At 36.6% G+C, this 17,928-nt stretch overlaps 1 protein-coding gene and 1 long non-coding RNA gene across 7 annotated transcripts in view; one reads left to right on the top strand and one right to left on the bottom strand.

Moving 5' to 3' along the window:
- Positions 1 to 17,928, top strand: part of NUP210L (nucleoporin 210 like) — a 140,764-nt gene that overhangs the window by 101,145 nt on the left and 21,691 nt on the right. For all 6 annotated transcript variants that reach the window (XM_031966622.1, XM_031966619.1, XM_031966618.1 and 3 more), the window contains 9 exons: positions 5,127 to 5,259; positions 5,452 to 5,514; positions 5,847 to 6,026; positions 7,104 to 7,184; positions 7,273 to 7,404; positions 10,168 to 10,326; positions 15,575 to 15,666; positions 15,957 to 16,131; positions 16,969 to 17,144. In XM_031966622.1, the coding sequence (XP_031822482.1) occupies positions 5,127 to 5,259; positions 5,452 to 5,514; positions 5,847 to 6,026; positions 7,104 to 7,184; positions 7,273 to 7,404; positions 10,168 to 10,326; positions 15,575 to 15,666; positions 15,957 to 16,131; positions 16,969 to 17,144 (1,191 nt within the window). The remainder of the gene's footprint in view (positions 1 to 5,126; positions 5,260 to 5,451; positions 5,515 to 5,846; positions 6,027 to 7,103; positions 7,185 to 7,272; positions 7,405 to 10,167; positions 10,327 to 15,574; positions 15,667 to 15,956; positions 16,132 to 16,968; positions 17,145 to 17,928) is intronic.
- LOC116423337 overlaps positions 1 to 17,928 on the bottom strand; it is a 51,270-nt gene that overhangs the window by 31,416 nt on the left and 1,926 nt on the right. The window lies entirely within an intron of this gene.

The raw sequence follows: 17,928 nt of genomic DNA, 5'->3' as shown, positions 1-17,928 counted from the left end.
TTTTTGAGCATAGTTCCAAACTACTCTCCAAAATGGTTGGATTCGTTCACAGCTCCACCAACAATGAATCAATGTCCCAGTTTTCCCACATCCCCTCCAACAATCATCATTATTTTTTCCTGTCATCTTAGCCAATCTGACAGGTGTGTAGTGGTATCTTAGAGTTGTCTTAATTTGCATTTCTCTGATTAATAATGACTTGGAGCATCTTTTCATATGACTAGAAATAGTTTCAATTTCTTCATCTGAGAATTGTCTGTTCATATCCTTTGACCATTTTTCAATTGGAGAATGGCTTGATTTTTTATAAATTAGAGTTAATTCTCTATATATTTTGGAAATGAGGCCTTTATCAGAACCTTGCACATTATTTTTTAAGCAAAGGTATTTATTAAGATGATATAAAAATGATAACTATAAAATATCCCCTCCTCTCATATACCTGTGATACATTCTCCAACAAATGCACATTATGTCAAGGGGAAAAATGGGCAAAAAATTTCAGTTGTAGTAAGGTACATATTACATATAGGGAATACATGTGTGCCAAGGCAACCACAATACTGGTACCACTTAAGGACCTAGAAGGCTTTTTTGCCCGGAGGTTTGACCCTCTCTATAGCGCAGTTCTCAGTTTTCAGAAACTACCTCTTGAGTCCATAGCCAGTTCTCTTCCCTGAAATGAGGGGGAAGGGATGGTGATATCCCAATGCTGGGAGCTTTTTCCAATGTTCAGTCTCTCTATGGCCATGTTTCTACTGTGCTCCCTAAGTATCTCTGCTCCTTAAATTGTGCCTTCAGATTCTAAGTTCTAGATTGGGTGCCTCCTAAATAGCCAGTGAAGGGGCAAGAATGAAATCGTTCACCACTCCTGCTGGAAATCCCTTCACAGGAAGCTTGTAGGAAGCACTCCTCCAAACTGCCATACTGGTTTTCTTTTGTATATATGACAGGGGGCATGACTAATTCTTTCACCTAATAATAATTTGATGCTTCCTATTTGGTGTTAATTGCCTTCATTCAATAGTCATGTCTCTATAATATTCTCAATTTGATTAAGGGATTTCTTCAAACCTTGTAGAATTGTAGAAAACCTCTTTAGACACCTCCTTACTATGTCTATAAAATATTTTTAGCTTATCCCCTCTCAAATCATCAATCTAATATGCCTTTGTTGAAGCTAAGTCTTAAAGTTCCATTTCTTTAATTCAGAAAACATATATTAAAGATAAATTCTGTGTAAGACACTGCTTTGTTGTGATAATGCAAAGGTATGTATTGACCTTACTCTCAAGAAGACATAGACAAATAACTGTAATATAAGAAAGAATATGTAAGTGCAAAGGAGAAGTCCAGACTATTAGGAATAATTTAAGGAGGCAGAGATCTTACTTTCATCTGAGAAACTCAGGAAAACCTTCTTTGGGGAAGTAGTACCTAAATACTAGGGAAAGATGGAATGTAGGAAGGACTGAGTGCAGCAAGGACTGGATGCAGAAGGATGAGCATTTACACTTCAAAAATGGACACATGCTACACATTAGGACTTTGTTTTGCCTATTATCTAGACTAAGAAAATGATGGGAAATGTTAATAATGAAGATTAAACTTAAAAGTATATCATGGTATACTTATTGTGTATCTAAGTTATATTTTAATATATTTAACATCTACTGGTCATCCTGCCATTTAGGGGAGGGGGTGGGGGGGGTAAGAGGTGAAAAATTGGAACAAGAGGTTTGGCAATTGTTAATGCTGTAAAGTTACCCATGTATATATATCCTGTAAATTAAAGGCTATTAAATTAAAAAAAAAAAAAAAAAAAAAAAAAGTATATCATGGGGACAACTAGATGGCATAGGGGTTAGAGCACCAGCCCTGAAGTCAAGAGGACCTGAGTTAAGTCAAATGTGACTTCAGACACTTACCACTTCCTAGCTGTGTGACCCTGGGCAAGTCACTTAACCCCAATTGCCTCAGCAAAAAAAAAAATAATAATAATAATTAAAATAAAAACAAATAAAAAAAGAATGTATATAGTGCTTACAGTTGTTTGTGGGAGAGGGATGCTACTTTTTTTTAGAGAGCTGATTGTTAAATATATCCCAAGGAAGGGTACAATTCATTTCAATCATAGAAATTGCTATGAATGAAAATAAAATATAAGAAAGTTTTTTGATAAACTTGCCAATTTAATTGAGGACAAATTGTCCAATTTAAATAATAATAATCCAATTTAAAGGGGATTAGAGCCAGATTAGAGCCATTTTTAAGGCCTTGAATGCCAGGATCAAGAGTTTGTTCTATTGGCAATGTAGAGCCACTGAAAATTTTTTTTAATATTGGAGTGACATGATCAGATTATGCATTATGAAAATTACTTGTGCATCATGGTTTAGAATGGGTCTAGGTGCACATAGGATATTACAGTGATCTGAGTACATGGACATAATATAACTAGGATAACAACAGAAATGGATGATTACATGATTGCATCACATTCAGCCTTTTATAAACTCTAAAGTTCTTATCACAGTTGTTAAACTAACAAATTGGGTCTTCTCAGGGTTCTAGAGGTATCCCTGAGGGATTGGAGCATCTGTCTCTAATGCAATATGGATAGAAGCCCACATTCCAATGTGTTTTCCTTTGTATTATCAATACATTTCAGTGATTAGTTTCTCGGTATCATTTTAACCAATCAACATCAATTAACATTTTCAAAGGAATATTTGCTGAGAAAGTGTAATAAGAACAGAAGTACCCACATATCCTCTCAAACTGGACACATTTTTCCCTATAACACCTCTTTAGAGAGAGTAGATTCAAACTTAAAAGCATTTGCTATAAAACAGTTCTGCAAACTAAGTTCACTTCTAAATGTGGCATTCACTCCCTCTTAAAAAATGAAGAATCCTAGCTGAGGAGTCAGTCCACTTCTGGTATATTATAGCAGAGCAAACTTAGTTGTCCCTAAACTCTGGCATGAACTCCAGCTCCCAGACCTTTGGCATCTCTTTTGGTCCTTGTAACTGTGTACCACAGTCTGGTTCCTTCCATCTCCAGTATTCTTTCACCTAAGACAGGAAATGATAGACACAGGAACTGAAGCAACAACAGGACTGTGTGCTCACCATAATTTCATGCCAACTCTGGGTAGAAGAGGGGGCCCAAGTATTTTCCCTGCAGAGGCCCACAGAAACTAGCCATCCTTGCTGGGCATTAGAAAAGGAAAAAGATCAAGTTATTCCTGCAGGGGTCCTTTGTATTTTTCCCAGTTTTAGCTTAAAGTTTATTTGATTAATATCAAATAAGAAATTGCTTGCCTATGGGGAACAGGCTGAAAGCAGGCTTACTTGGCTTCAACATGGTTATGCATCAGGAAAAATAATATGTGTTTGAAGGACTGAATTCACATTGATCAGCCCCCTTATTACAAACATCTCTAATAAGGGTTTTATATCCAACATATGAAGGCAACTAATAGAGTCGCAAGGGTCCTCTAGCACCTTCCTAATCTATTCCCTCTTTTATGCACCACAGCAGCTGTTCCAAGTTTTCTGTCCTTCCTTATATCTCCCATAACATTCTCACCATATAGTATGTCCACACTGGATTTCAACTCGTGTTTTACCAAAAAAAATTGAGGACATTCCATATTCCTCTGACATCATTCCACACTATTTTCTCCTTCATTCCTATCTCAAATGAAGAAATGACTCATTTCTTGGATCTCTATCCGGGTCAACCTCCTGGTTCCTTTTCTTTTTCTTTTCTTTTTTTCTTTTTGCTTTCATTAGTTCCCATGGGTTCAATTTGTATTTCTTTTCAGATAATTCCTATAGTTATATATCAATCCCAAATTTCGAACTGGAACTCCAGTCCCACAACAGTAACTATCTTTTAGATATCCTAAATAGTATTCCCATTTGAGGCAACTCAAATTCAGCATGTTCAAAACAGAATTTTTTTCCCCCAAAAATCCTCCTCTCTTCATTTCACACATTACCATTGAACATCATTGTCTTCCCAGATACCCAGGATGGTGACATTGTTGTCTTCCCTGACTCTTCACTCATACTCACCCTACATCTCCAGTCAGCTTCCTTGTCCTTTCTTTCTCCCTGGAATCTCTTATATCTCCCTATATCTCTACTCACAAAATACCACCCTAGTTCTGGTCCTTTTCCACCCCTTCTTTGTATTCCTGCAACAACTTTCCTATTGGTCTCTTGCCTCAAGTCTCAATTTTCCAAGCTTCTTCTGTACATCTTTGATCCAATTCTGCTGGCCTCCTTGCTTTTCCTCACACATAATCCTTCCATCTCCAGACTCTGGACCTTTTCATTATCTATACTTTATATCAGTTAGAATCTTAAAAAAAAAAAATTAAATGCCTGTTATGTTCCAAGCACTGTGCTAAATAGTGAGGATACAAATAAAGTTAAATCCTGCCCTCAAGAAGCTCACATTCTAATGAAACAGCATTGTGAATAGTCATGTATACCTTGAATATACATATACAGAGTAGATAGAAGGTATTCTTGAAAGGAAGCTATTGGCAGTTAAGTAAAGAAGTCAGACTAGTAATATTAAACCTATATAAAGAGTCAAGGAATTTGACAGAAAAAAGTCTTTAGAATTTGTGATAAGGAAATTATTAGTGATAGAGAAAACCTTCAGTAGATTTTTCTTTTCTGTAGAGGTACTTTGGGCTAAAGCAATTTATGTTTATAGGTAGTCTTGCTGGTAATCCCCTTATAGCTAACAGGAAATACAGGACAATTGGGTGATTTACTCTTCCTGTCAATTTGAGATGGGGCCTTAACACATATTATGTATTTGCTTAAGTTACTGTTATTCTCTTAGAGCTCCAGGACAAACTATTACCTCTCTAGAACTTCCTGTCATTGCCCAGAAATGTGTCTTGGCTTTGAATATTTACTTCTGGTCATTAATCTTTGGCATCATAAACACCCAAAGCATTCTGAAGCTTAATGAGCAGGATATGAAGTCCCTGGCAATTTGCCTACCACATCAGAAAAGCCCATAGCTTGGGCACTATGAAGATAAGGTCCCTTTTATCACCTTGTGCAACACTCTTGACAACTCATGGATCTCTATAGGTTCATGGAGGAACAAGATGAATACTCTGAAAGCTATATTCTTCGAGCTGTCACCATTGGGCAAACCACGTTGGTTGCTATTGCCAAAGATAAGATGGGAAGAAAGTTCACATCAACCCCTCGACAGATTGAAGTAAGGAAGCCATCTGGCTTAAAGTTCATATTTTATTTTCCTTCTGGGCTGTGGTCTAAGCTGCCCATCTTTCTTTGCTCTTTTTGGAAAGAAAACCCTAAAACGTCCTTTAAAAAAATGGTATTTGAAGCCAGGGCAGTTTTAAAAAACTGGCAAAGAATAATTTTTTTTGTTTTGGTTCTTTCTTCAAAGGTGTTTCCTCCATTCAGACTTGTTCCAGAGAAAATGACACTGATTCCAACCAACATGATGCAGGTAATAATAAAGGCAGAGGGGAATTGAATTCACTCCTCCCACTTCTTGTGGGCTTCCGCTAATCTGTTCCAAGTCTAATTCTAACAGGATCTGACTAAGAGAAAAAAGAACATTTTCTCCTAACCCTGATGTGCATGGTATAAACAGGCATTTGAAAACCACTGAGCTATTTCCAGCACATCTATTTAATTACCAACTAGTTTGATGTGAGATACACTGATATACATGGGGAAATAGCTGATAGGGGAGACAAAGAGAGAAAAACTTGGGGAGTAGGATGTGAATTCTTTTCATCCCCCAATTGTTCATTGTTATATTTAAATGAATTGCAGGTAATGTCAGAAGGTGGTCCACAACCTCAGTCTATCATTCACTTCTCCATCAGTAATCAGACTGTGGCTGTTGTTAATAGGCGAGGGCAAGTGACAGGGCAGGTGGTTGGCACAGCTGTGGTCCATGGAACCATTCAGACAGTAAATGAAGATACTGGCAAAGTCATTGTCTTTTCTCAGGTATGCTTTTGGTGCTCTCCATTTTTCCCTCTTCCTTTACTTTCTACCAATATTGACATCACAGAAAGACCTTTTCTTTTCCCCCTTACCTGGGATTCCTCAAGTGGGCTTAGGTAATGGGCAGTTTTTATTTGAAAGCCTACAGCATATGTGGTATCATTCTTAATATTGCATAACATGGGCACAAGCCCTCAAAGAATTTCTTGCTTTTCCTTCCCAGATAGTAACATATACTTTTTTAAAAAACATAATAATAATTTCCAATATACTCCCCTATTGAAATCTCCTTTGTAAAAGACAAATTTAAACTCATTTAAGTAATCTTATATAGTTTGGGAATCATTCCATGTCTGTAATCATCCCTTTTCCAAGAAAAGAGGGGTATTTTTCTTTCCTTTTTTTTCTTTAACAAAAGTTGTCCACTTCATTTTGTCTGAGTTTAGCAAAAACTTTTTTGTGAACTTTTTTTTTGTATTATTGCAGTCATTAGTTCTACTTTGCATCATAATCATATTAATAATTTCTTTCAGTAAAATAATACTCCAGAACACATATGTACACCATTCTTTGACCAATGAAGTCTTTTATAACCTGGCCCCAACTTAACTTCCCAAATTTATTATTTATTATTCCCTTCCTCTATAGAAACCAATTCACAGATGTCATTCCATGTTCCCTCCCCATACCTTTGCACAAACCATTACCCATGTCTGTAATGTTTCCTTACTTCTCCTTCAGAGAATCTCTCATTTCCTTTAAAACTCAACTAAAGCACCACCTTTCAGTGTATTTTAAATAATTATTTATGTACATATTTTCCCTGCAATAGAATGCCAGGTCTTTGAGGGAAGGGAATTTTTCATTTTTGTCTGTCCACGATACTGTCATACTTCAATCTTTCCATTTGTCATCCAATTTCTCCTCAAGGAATTTCTTGAAGAGAAAAGTCACATTCTCAGCCCTAATTGGTCTTACTCCCAAAATTAACATTGTCTTTAGAGCCCTCACGCAAGCTCCTCTGTCCATGTTGTAGAGACTCCTTTGGTATCTAAATTTTCTTTTCACTTTATTGGACAGGATGAAGTGCAAGTAGAAGTTGTCCAGCTTAGGGCTGTAAGGATCCTTGCAGCTGCAACACGTCTCATCACAGCCACAGAGGTCAGGACTAGGCCTCACTTCTCCCTAAAACTGTCATTCAGTGGCATCTGGGTGACTGATTAGTTCTATGATGTTTTTTCCCCATCAGATGCCCGTCTATGTCATGGGGGTAAGCAGTACCCAGACCCCTTTCTCCTTCAGCAATGCAAAGCCTGGACTCACATTCCATTGGTCAATGAGCAAACGAGATGTCCTGGATTTGGTACCCAGACACTCAGAGGTATGTCAAAATCTTGTTAACTATTCTTGTCATTAAAACATTAGGAACTTATTTAAACCTTGTTGGCAAAGAAGCAAATGATGTAAAGAAGAAAGAAGTTAGGTAGGAGGGACATGTTATCTAAAAGAGCTTATTGTTAAGAGTTTTGTGATATAAAAATTTCTATTGCATAGTCAGAGAAGTTTGTCATTGTTTTCATGCCAACTGCCTCCAGCCCCAAGATCAAAATCTTCCCTAGAAAAACTGTGAGTTTATGAGTCAAAATGATATTGTCTTTCCTGTGTTTGGCTTTGAGAGAAATATGCTGATTTCTTTTCCATTTTGGGAACTTATTCACTATTCTTTTTACTCAAAGTACACTAAAGTCCCCTTGTGTTAAATATGCTTTTCCAGCCAAAAGTAAATGAGCTACACTAGCCCAATTCTATCTAGCTTAACTGACCTCTTACCATCATATTTTAATGGAGTTAATTTTTTTGTCAGACTAATCATATGATCCTTGGTTATCTGTCTTCTGCTATGTTGGAGTCATTTAAAACAGAGCTATAGTTTTAAGTTAAATATATCTGTTTTGATTTATGTTTATTTATTTATTATTTGTGAAACCAAAATTTTTAAAATAAAATTCGAAGGTTAAAAAAAGGCAGAAAGTTGACTTGTAACTTGGTAAGTAGCATTGAGCATATCTTACTGAAAATAGAGCTCTCTTTTTTACCCCTGAGGCAATTGGAGTTAAGTGACTTGCCCAGGGTCACACAGCTAGGAAGTATTAAGTTTCTGAGGCCAGATTTGAACTTAGGTCCTCCTTACTTCAGGGTTGGTGCTCTATCCACTGAGCCATCTAGCTGTCCCCTGAAAATAGCTCTCAAGAGCATTATGTCTTTTAATTTTTTTACAAACAGATAACTGTTACAAAAGCAGCAAAATACGAACACCAAATATGCATATAGTGTTATAATAGTATAATCAAATAAAATGCAATAAAGTTAATAGGATATATTTGATAATAAATTTTAATCAAACTTGTGCCAAACAATAGTCTGGCATTGTTAGCAAGATAGAAGAGTTCATAGACTATGATCACAATTTTATCTCATTCCTGACCTTTCCTCCAATGACATTCTGACCACTGCTTTCAAGGGTCTAGGCTTAACTTTCAGGACTGAATCCAAGTCAGGGGCATTCCTGCAAATGTGAAAAGCTGTAGAAACTAGAATTGTGAGAACATTGCTTGGATGATCAAGGAAAAAAGAAAGGAATTGGGCAGACCACGGCAGGGAGAGGAGATGAACAGTAGAACCTGATGGTCAGGCCTCTATGCTTCTTGGACAGGAAACCATCTTCCTCTCCAGGAGTCATTATTCTTCTCCTTTCATTGAGGAGCAGAAATGACATGGGGGGTCCAGGCCTTAAGTTCTGAATAAGAAGTAACAGAAGGAATAGACCAATTACTATGGTCTATTCCTCCTACCAGGAGAAGAAAGGACAGGGAGCCGTGACACTATTCCAACATTAGTATTAGAATATATATATATTCATTTGATGAATACTTTCTCCATCTTCTATTTGGTTTTTAAAGTATTTTGCAATCTATTTCCATTCTTTTGGAATTTTACTCCCTTGTGTGTCCTTTAGCCATCCCTCACACACTACAGATTCTCCATCTCCTGACTCTCTGCCTTTTCATTGAATGTTCCAATACCTGGGATTATCTCCGCTGCTGCCTCCTAGATTCCCAGTCTTCTTACGAAACTAAACTAAAATCCTCTCTTCTGGAAGAAGCCTATCCTACCCTACCTTCTCTGCTAGAGCTTTCCCTCTAAGTTTATATCCCCTTGACACATCTTGTAAGTGTACATATTTATTTCTCTATTGTCACTTTTGTAATAGTTGTGTATTGTTGTAAGCTCTTTGAGAGCAGGTACCCAAATATGCCTTTCTTCTTTGTCTATCCTTAGGGCTTAAGTTTGTGTAGTATTAGGGCTCTGTGTTCCTGGGATAGAGGGGAGAGAGGGCACCAAGAGGAAAGGGAAGGACAAGGTAGAAAATACATACTTCAGAATTTTGCCTATGGCTTATTTACACTGCCCTATAATTTCTTCTTTCAAGAGACCAACTAGGAGTAAAAGTCCTTCCCCCAAACAAGTACAGCTTAGATTCCTCTCATAGTCTATCACAATCTCACCACTCTAACCGTTGCATTGCCTTCCTACCAGAATACTAGAAGGGTGTATGCAGAAAGGGAAAAAGGGAATCTAATTTCTGTAATTCTAAATTAATTCTAAATTGGCTCTCTCTTCAACCTTAGTAGCTTATTATTTCCCTCTCTTCCCTGACACCATTGGAAAAATTCCTCATTACCATCTTCATCTGCCAGTAAACTGACTCTTATGAATGTGGAGTAGACATCTCAAAAATTACTATGAACCAAATGCAGAAACTATATATATATATATATATATAGATAGATATAGATATAGATATAGATATATATATAGATATATAGATATAGATAGATAGATAGATAGATAGATAGATAGATATTAGGATGCTTTATGGAATGAGGCAACTCTTGGGCAAACTCTAGAGGGACTTGTAATCACAAGGGACAATATAACTATGACAAAGAAACAAGGACAATAATGAGTTTTTGTACTCTAACACTTAAGAGGTACTTATTTCCAACCTGCATTCTCCTCTTCTTTTCATTATGGCAGAGAGGATTTCGTTGCCCTTGAGCATCTCTTGTCCCATCTCTACCAGGTTTCCCTACAGCTCCCAGAAGAGAATAATTTTGCTATGGCAGTCCATACAAAAGCAGCAGGGCGGACCAGCATCAAAGTTACTGTGCGTTGTATGAACATGTCTTCTGGACAATTTGAGGGGAGTTTATCAGAACTATCAGATGAAGTCCAGATTTTGGTAAGTGCCCAAACCCAAGGCATTTATTTTTTCTAAGTAAAGAGGCAGAAGAGCTCACTGTCATCATCCTTAGAAATTTGTTCTGAAATAGCAATCTAGAAAGAAGGAATTGACAGAAAGGTCTCCAAAATAGGCTTCTAAGATTTTTACTCCTTATAGGCTGTTCCATTTCTGAGTCTCACTTCTACAATTTAGTTCACCATAAGAACATAAACAAATCCCATGGTGGTCCTGGGGAGATCAGGGAAGGTAGAGTGAAGGGGAACCAAGTTCCTGAGATGATATGGATCTGTGCCTCACAACAACTATCTTGACGTTTATGTGTTCCAATACACAATTAACCACAAAATACCCTAGCATTCTGTGTAGATAATTATAATACATAAAAAAATTCTTATAATGAACCCAAATGCCCTTATTTTTAAAACTCAAAAGAAGAATGCCTCATTTTAGGATAGAAAGCCACTTCCTGTGCCTTAGGACTTGGAACTAAGTGGGGGGAAGGAGGCAGTAATGAGGGGTGGTTCTCTGTTTCATTTTTTTTGGTTCTCTGTTAATGGAAAATATACTGGCATACAAGTCAAAAGACCTAGTTTCTTAAATGTGATTCTACCTCTTTCCAGGCTTGTAACCTTACATGGCAAGTCATTTAATCTCGCTAAGTCCCAATTTGTTTGTCCATTTTAAAAAAAGCATAAATTTATCTTTCTTGCCTATATCACAGAATTGTTATAATTATTAATGAGGAGGTTTTCACAAGTGCTAAAAAAAACTGGTTGGCCTATGACTTTTCCTGGTGCTTGAGTCCTAAATTATATTGTCTTCATTTATTAAAAAGAGATTGTTACACAATGGGGAAGGGGTTATGCCTAATCAAATTAAGATTTCTAAAATATTATTTTGCATTAAATGATTAGTATAAAAAATTAAGAGAAATTTGGAAAGATTTATATGAATTCAGACAGTGAAATAAGGAGAACAATTTACAATGGAATTTATGCAATGTAAATAAAAGGTCATTTAAAGGAAAAACAAATATATTATCACATAATTGCTTTTCTTTTTCACCAGGAAGAATAAAGTCTGAAAAATAGAAAATGACTGATGGAAAACAAAAGATATTTGCCTTCCCTTTCATCTGTCCTTCTATCAGATAGTTCACGTGAAGCATTTATTATATTTTAACTCAAATTTGAAAAAAGTCAGTGGGCAAAGATGGTATTCCTTTGAAAATCTTTTCAGCTTTAATGCCAAAATATGTTTCAGATGATAAAGAAATAAACATTTATAATGAACTTAAAGTTCTCCACACAAAATTAGCATATAGTATGATACTTAGTAGTGACTTCAGTGTGAAGATTGACATGAGGAAGATGGTTCAAACTAGATAGGAAAATATAGTTCAGGATCAAAAAAAATTTTTTTTAAGCTTGTAGATTATTCAGAAACTCCTTAGACTTATTTGTCATGAACACCTTGTCCAGGTCAAGAGAGTCAGAAGCTGCTAGATGAAATACATCACAAAAACCTGAATTGATTCTATCTTAACAGACTCAATACTGAGATGTTTTTGAATCAGCTGTTCATGTTCAGTGAGATCATCAACCAGTTAAAGCAACAATTAAAACCCAGGTAAAATCAGTATCAATGTAACAGGGGTAAAGAGTTTTTTTTTCCCACAAGAACATTTGCTTTACATTGGTACTGAGAAATGGCAAGGCAGGTTTGTAAAGGACAGGTAATCAGGCAACCAGTCCTTGTTCATCCCAGAGAAGCCCTGCAAGGATGGCTATTCACAATGCACTACCCCTTCAAATCACCAGGTGGTGCTCTAAGTTCAAGCTGTTCCAGGTCTCAGTGCAGCTCTCTTGCACATGCACAAACACAATTTAGCAGGGACGTCTGATTCCCTGTGGCTTAGCCTGAGTTCAGTCTTGTCTTAATTTTGACTGCTTTCCTTGACAATTCATAGTTCATCACATTGGCTCAGCCTCCATCTCTTTTGAGCTTCTTATCTCTTTCCCACTAAGCATGACTCAGTAGTACGTATTCACATATAGAATGTTTTTTACTGAATTAAATAAAAAAAGGAGAGAACAGCATTAAAAATCGGAACTGCTGACACCCTCCTAGTCAGGTCTGAAATCCCATCTTCTCAGACTCTTTAATATAGTGAAAATAAAATAAGCATTGTTGACTTTAACATTCCTCAGATGTGACAATCTTTCACTTCTGATAAGTGTGAAATTTCAACTTTCTTCTATGTCAGGCACCTTCGTTGGAATAGAAGAGAGAGAGTGGCATTCCCCACAATGGTCCATTATTGCTTGTTATTTTTTGTCTCAGAGTCACAAAGTAAGAGAAAAAAATTACACTTAGCACCATCTTCATCTTACCATTTTTTCCTGTATGGCCCCTCCCTCTCTTACTTGTATTTATTCCTAGTCACTGGTCAAGCAAAACCGGAGGTCTGATATGTCAGCAGTCTGGTCCTAGAGTCTTTTTATCTTCCCATGGTCTAGTTAAGTACTATCTTTCCCTTGTTGCTAGACTCATATGTCTTCCTCTGATATCTTTCTTACAAAGCAGATGACTCTGTCTCCGAATGTCCTCTTCATAGTGCAATATTCAAGCTACCTCTGGTAAATGCCTATATGTTAAATGCCCTTGGCAATTCATCTTCACCTTTCTTCTTCCCTTTGGTACTTTGAGGTGATAGGGAAAGAAAACACTGAAAAGCAGAGCACCCGTGGCCACAGATCGTTGCCACAAAAAGGTGTACATTAAATTAGAAGAAAGAATAAAGATAGGAAGAAGATGCTATGCATGAGTCACTGTAGTCTGCTCTATTAAAAAAAAAAAAAAAGATGGAAGATGGAAGAAGGCATGGACTGGAAAATGGGAATTAGACAAAATTAAAAAGTATTGCCACCATGATTTCTTAAAGAAGTTTTAACATTGCAAAACAGTCACTAAAATAAGAAGCCCAAAAGATCCCACAAACTACCTCTCAGCAAATACTTGATTTCCTTGCCAAATGGAAACTGCCAACAAGGATGGCTTAGAATATAATGCTTTTTGCAAAGTATTACATAGGGTGGCAAAAAAAATTTTTTTTCAATCTCAAGAAGCTTACTTATATTGATAATTAGTGGGTGGTAATGACAATATCCAGATGAAAAAATCATAAGTTCCAGGAGAACTGTGCTTTTGAACAGGCTCTGAAACTCTCTGGGCCTCCATTCCATTTCTGTAAACTGAGATTACTGGACCCAGTAACCTCTAAGTCCTCTACCAGCTCCAAGTATATATTGGCTCTTATTTATGTCTTTATACAAACTCACTTCAGGAGAAATACTCTTATTTCTCCTTTTTTTGTATATTAAGAAGCTACCATAGGGGAATGAATGTGCTTTTCATTGATTACCCCTAAGTCTAAGCAAATGAACAAGCCATCTTCTCTCCTCATCCATTTTTATTGATATTCTCTCTAATTCTTTATGATTTCTTAAGCTTATTCACACAACCATATGCTTATCCATTGCCCTCTGGTGAGCCTTATTATTAGTTCTTCAAAAATTTTAGTGTTCTGTGCTTAGTAACCATCTAGTAATATCAGAAGAATATTGGAATGGGCCTTCATTTCAGGAGGAAGCCTGGAGTCTTAAAAAAAAAAAACTTTACACAAGTAATGAACTGAACCAGCTACACCCAGCAAAAGAACTCTGGGAGATGACTATGAATCACTACATAGAATTCCCAATCCCTCTATTTTTGTTCACCTGCATTTTTTTATTTCCTTCACTAGCTAATTGTACCCTATTTCAAAGTCTAATTCTTTTTGTACAGCAAAACAACGGTTTGGACATATATACTTATATTGTATTTAATTTATACTTTAACATATTTAACATGTATTGGTCAATCTGCCATTGGGAGGTGGAAGTGAAGGGAAGAAGGGAAAAAACTGACATTGCCAAAGCTATAAAATTACCCATGCATATAACTTGTAAATAAAAAGCTATGATTAAAAAAAAAAAAAAAAAAAAAAAAAACTTTGCAAATTTCCCAAGACTGTCAAAGCTAAATCTTACTCAAGGCATTGTCCATTTTGATGTCTGTCGACATCACAAATATATGTGTGTGCATGTGTGTGTGTGTACACATATAATATATTCACACACATTAGTCTATAGAATACAGCAGAAATCTCCTCCAATGAGATCATCAACCTAGCCATTACTCTAGGAAAATACTATGAAAAATGGTTATTCATATTAGAGTATAATAGTTGGATTTTCACAGATTAGGGGGAGGAGGAAGAGTAAAGTGTGGGGAGGAAAAGAGACAGTGAGGAGAAAGGGAGGGGGAGAGGGAATGAAGAGAAGAGAAAGAGGAGATAGAAAGGGAAGGAGAGGAATTGAGGGGGGAAAGAACAGAGGGAGGAAGAAGGGGGATAAGGGGACACAACTCTCAGAGGTGGCCAGTGAGCTTGTCCTAGAACTAAATAGGAAATAAAGAACAGGTTTCATCATACTGGGAAAGTTGTATACTTTAAGTGATTTCAAGCTGCTTTTTGTGGCAAAATCATATATTTTTTTTCCTAATAGTGATAGTCTATGGCTATAAATCATACAGTATTATGTTGTCAAAAGAATCAAAATTACAAATGACCCAAATAGCAGTGGGGAAAGGCATAGTGAGTGTGAGTCAACAGCAATAGCTGAACATGAAAAATCATGTAAGAGACTTCAAGGGTATGTATGACTGGAAAAGAAAGGGGGCCAGTAATGTGATGTAAGTGAGGAAAATAGATGGACAGTCCATGTGCTACACTGGAATCAACAAAACAATAAAAATAATGACAGCTTGCTAGCTTTCTATGGCACCTTACATTTTGCAAAGCATAAACCTTATATATTTGTTAAATGTGCTCTCATTTGACATTCATAATGACCTATGAGGCAGGTATTCTCATTATCCTAGATAATATAGATGAAGAAACTGAGACTAAGAGACTTTAAAAGACTTGCCAGGGTTCTCACTCATGTGAAAGGAAAAGAGAAGATGAATCACTTTGTAACTGTCATTATTACCATGAGAAACCATTTGAGAACAATGAGGCACTCTTCCTTATACCTATCTAGGATTAAAAGGTTTTCCAGATCTACATGAATAGATAGCATTGTGCTGAATGTGTTTCAGTCTAGAATTTTCATTTTTAAAAAACAATGCTTTCTTATCACAGGTATTTGAAAAGCTCCAGCTTTTCTGTCCAGAATGCCCAGCAGAGCAAATTCTGATGTCTATGAATTCTCAGCTCAAACTGCATACTAACAGGTAGATGAGAGTTGGGGAGAGCACTACATGGTGAATTTTACTTTAAATACTTTCTACAAGACATTTGACTCTAAGACAGACAATCGCTGGGTACAACTTTTTAAACATACTCCATAAAGGAATATTGAAAACTTTAGCACAGTGTAAGGCTGGTCCACCAGACATCCTGGAAATGGGATAACCTTCTAGGTGTGCAAACTTATAAATAATCCTAAAAAAACTTTTCTTATTTTGCATTTATCAAAACAGAACCTAACTGAAGGCCACCATTTAATCTGCTTCCACTCTAGGGAAGGAGCTGCCTTCGTAAGTTCCAGAGTTCTCAGGTGTTTCCCCAATTCATCTGTCATCGAGGAGGATGGTCAAGGGCTCCTGAAAGCTGGTGCTATCGCAGGTACTGCTGTATTAGAAGTCACTTCCCTGGAGCCTTTTGGAGTCAATCAGACAGCTATAACTGGAGTCCAGGTGTGTTCAGGAACGTTTGTTAAAATGCTACACATAATAGCTGATCATATCTTTTTAGGACTGTGAGCTTTCTTATTATTCAGTGTCTTCCTTAAAGAGCTTAGTTAAACAGTTCTGACTGATCCATCTGACTGTGTCTGACAAGATACCAATTCTGGCAGATGTTATCAATTGACAAGTATTGTTGAGAGATGTTGAGGTTGATGTTGAGAGATGTTGACAGATGAAGGTAGTTATGAAGTGCCATAGCAAGCCACAAGATCCATTAGTTTCATTATGAACAACTTTAGTGAAAAACATCCTTTTGACTTTTTTTTTGTCTCTATAACTCCATTATGGCACACAATATCTAGCACATAATATGCACTTAATAAATATTTTTAATTGAACTGAAAAAATGAAGCAACTTCTTAAAATACACTTTTGTCATTAGAATAACAGAATTTAGATCTGGAAGATCATCCAGTCCTACTTATTACACAGTTCAGAAAATAGCTTGATATATTCTCATTCAATAACTATTTACTGTGAAAAGCCTTGTAGTATGGAGGAAACAAAAATATAAATGACCTATAGCCCTCCAGAGTCCTCAGAGAGCATCAGCCTTTATTCCCAGACTCTAATTGTTACATACTTTTTTCTTAGTTGGAACCAGTCTTTATTGTCTCCATTTGTAGGGTATTGATGCTTCAGCTAACCTTGCTCCTTTCCCATTTAGATTGAAAAGTAATGGTATTTTTCTTGGAAGAGCAATACTACTCCTTCCTCTTTATGTGTCTCTTTTTTGATAACATATGCCTTCCCTTCTCCATTCTGTTCCCTGCTGCTCTTGCACAGGTAGCACCAGTGACATACCTACGGATGAGTACTCACCCCAAACTCTACACTGCTCCAGGAAGGATCCTGTCCGCATTTCCATTGGGCATGTCTCTCACCTTCACTGTCCAGTTCTATGATAGCATTGGGGAGAAATTCCATACACATAATACACAGCTCTACTTGGCCCTGAACAGGTAGGGAATTCTGTTGTTTTTTTTTCCAAAACTTATCAATAAATAATTCTGCAATATTAGCCTTTGCAAAACCTGGTGGTCTGGTTTCTCCCCCACCTTGTCCATTCCCCCTCCCTTAGATGGCAAGTAGTCTAATATATGTTAAACACGGTAGAAATATGTTAATTCCAACATATGCATTCATAGTTATACAATTATCTTGATATACAAGAAAAATCAAATCAATCCAGAAAAGAAAATGAAGAAAATAAAATGCAAGCAAACAACAAAAAGATTGAGAATGCTATGTTATGAACCACATCCAATTCCCACAGTCCTCTCTCTGGGGGTAGATGGCTCTTTTGATCACAAAACCATTGGAACTTGTCTGAATCATCTCATTATTGAAGAGAACCACGTCCATCATAATTAATTATCATATAATTTTGCTGTTGCCGTATACAATGATCTCCTGGTTCTGCTCATTTCACTCAGCATCAGTTCATGTAAGTCTCTCCAGGACTTTCTGAAATCATCCTGCTGATCATTTCTTACAGAACAATAATATTCCATAACATTCATATACCATAAAATGTTCAGCCATTCTCCAGCTGATGGGCATCTACTCAGTTTCCAGTTTCTTCCCACTATAAAAAGGGCTGCCACAAACATTTTTGCATATGTGGGTCCCTTTCTAGGTAGGGAATTCTTATGATCAAATTCTTATAGTATATTCCATGTTATATAGCAACCCAGCTGACTTACTGTTTATGGGACTCACCTGAACTCTTATGGGAAGCTAGGA

Source organism: Sarcophilus harrisii, chromosome 4, assembly GCF_902635505.1.
Source record: "Sarcophilus harrisii chromosome 4, mSarHar1.11, whole genome shotgun sequence".
Classification (NCBI taxonomy): Eukaryota; Metazoa; Chordata; class Mammalia; order Dasyuromorphia; family Dasyuridae; genus Sarcophilus; species Sarcophilus harrisii.
The sequence above is the reverse complement of the archived record's forward strand: the minus strand, read 5'-3'. Positions and strand labels throughout refer to the sequence as shown.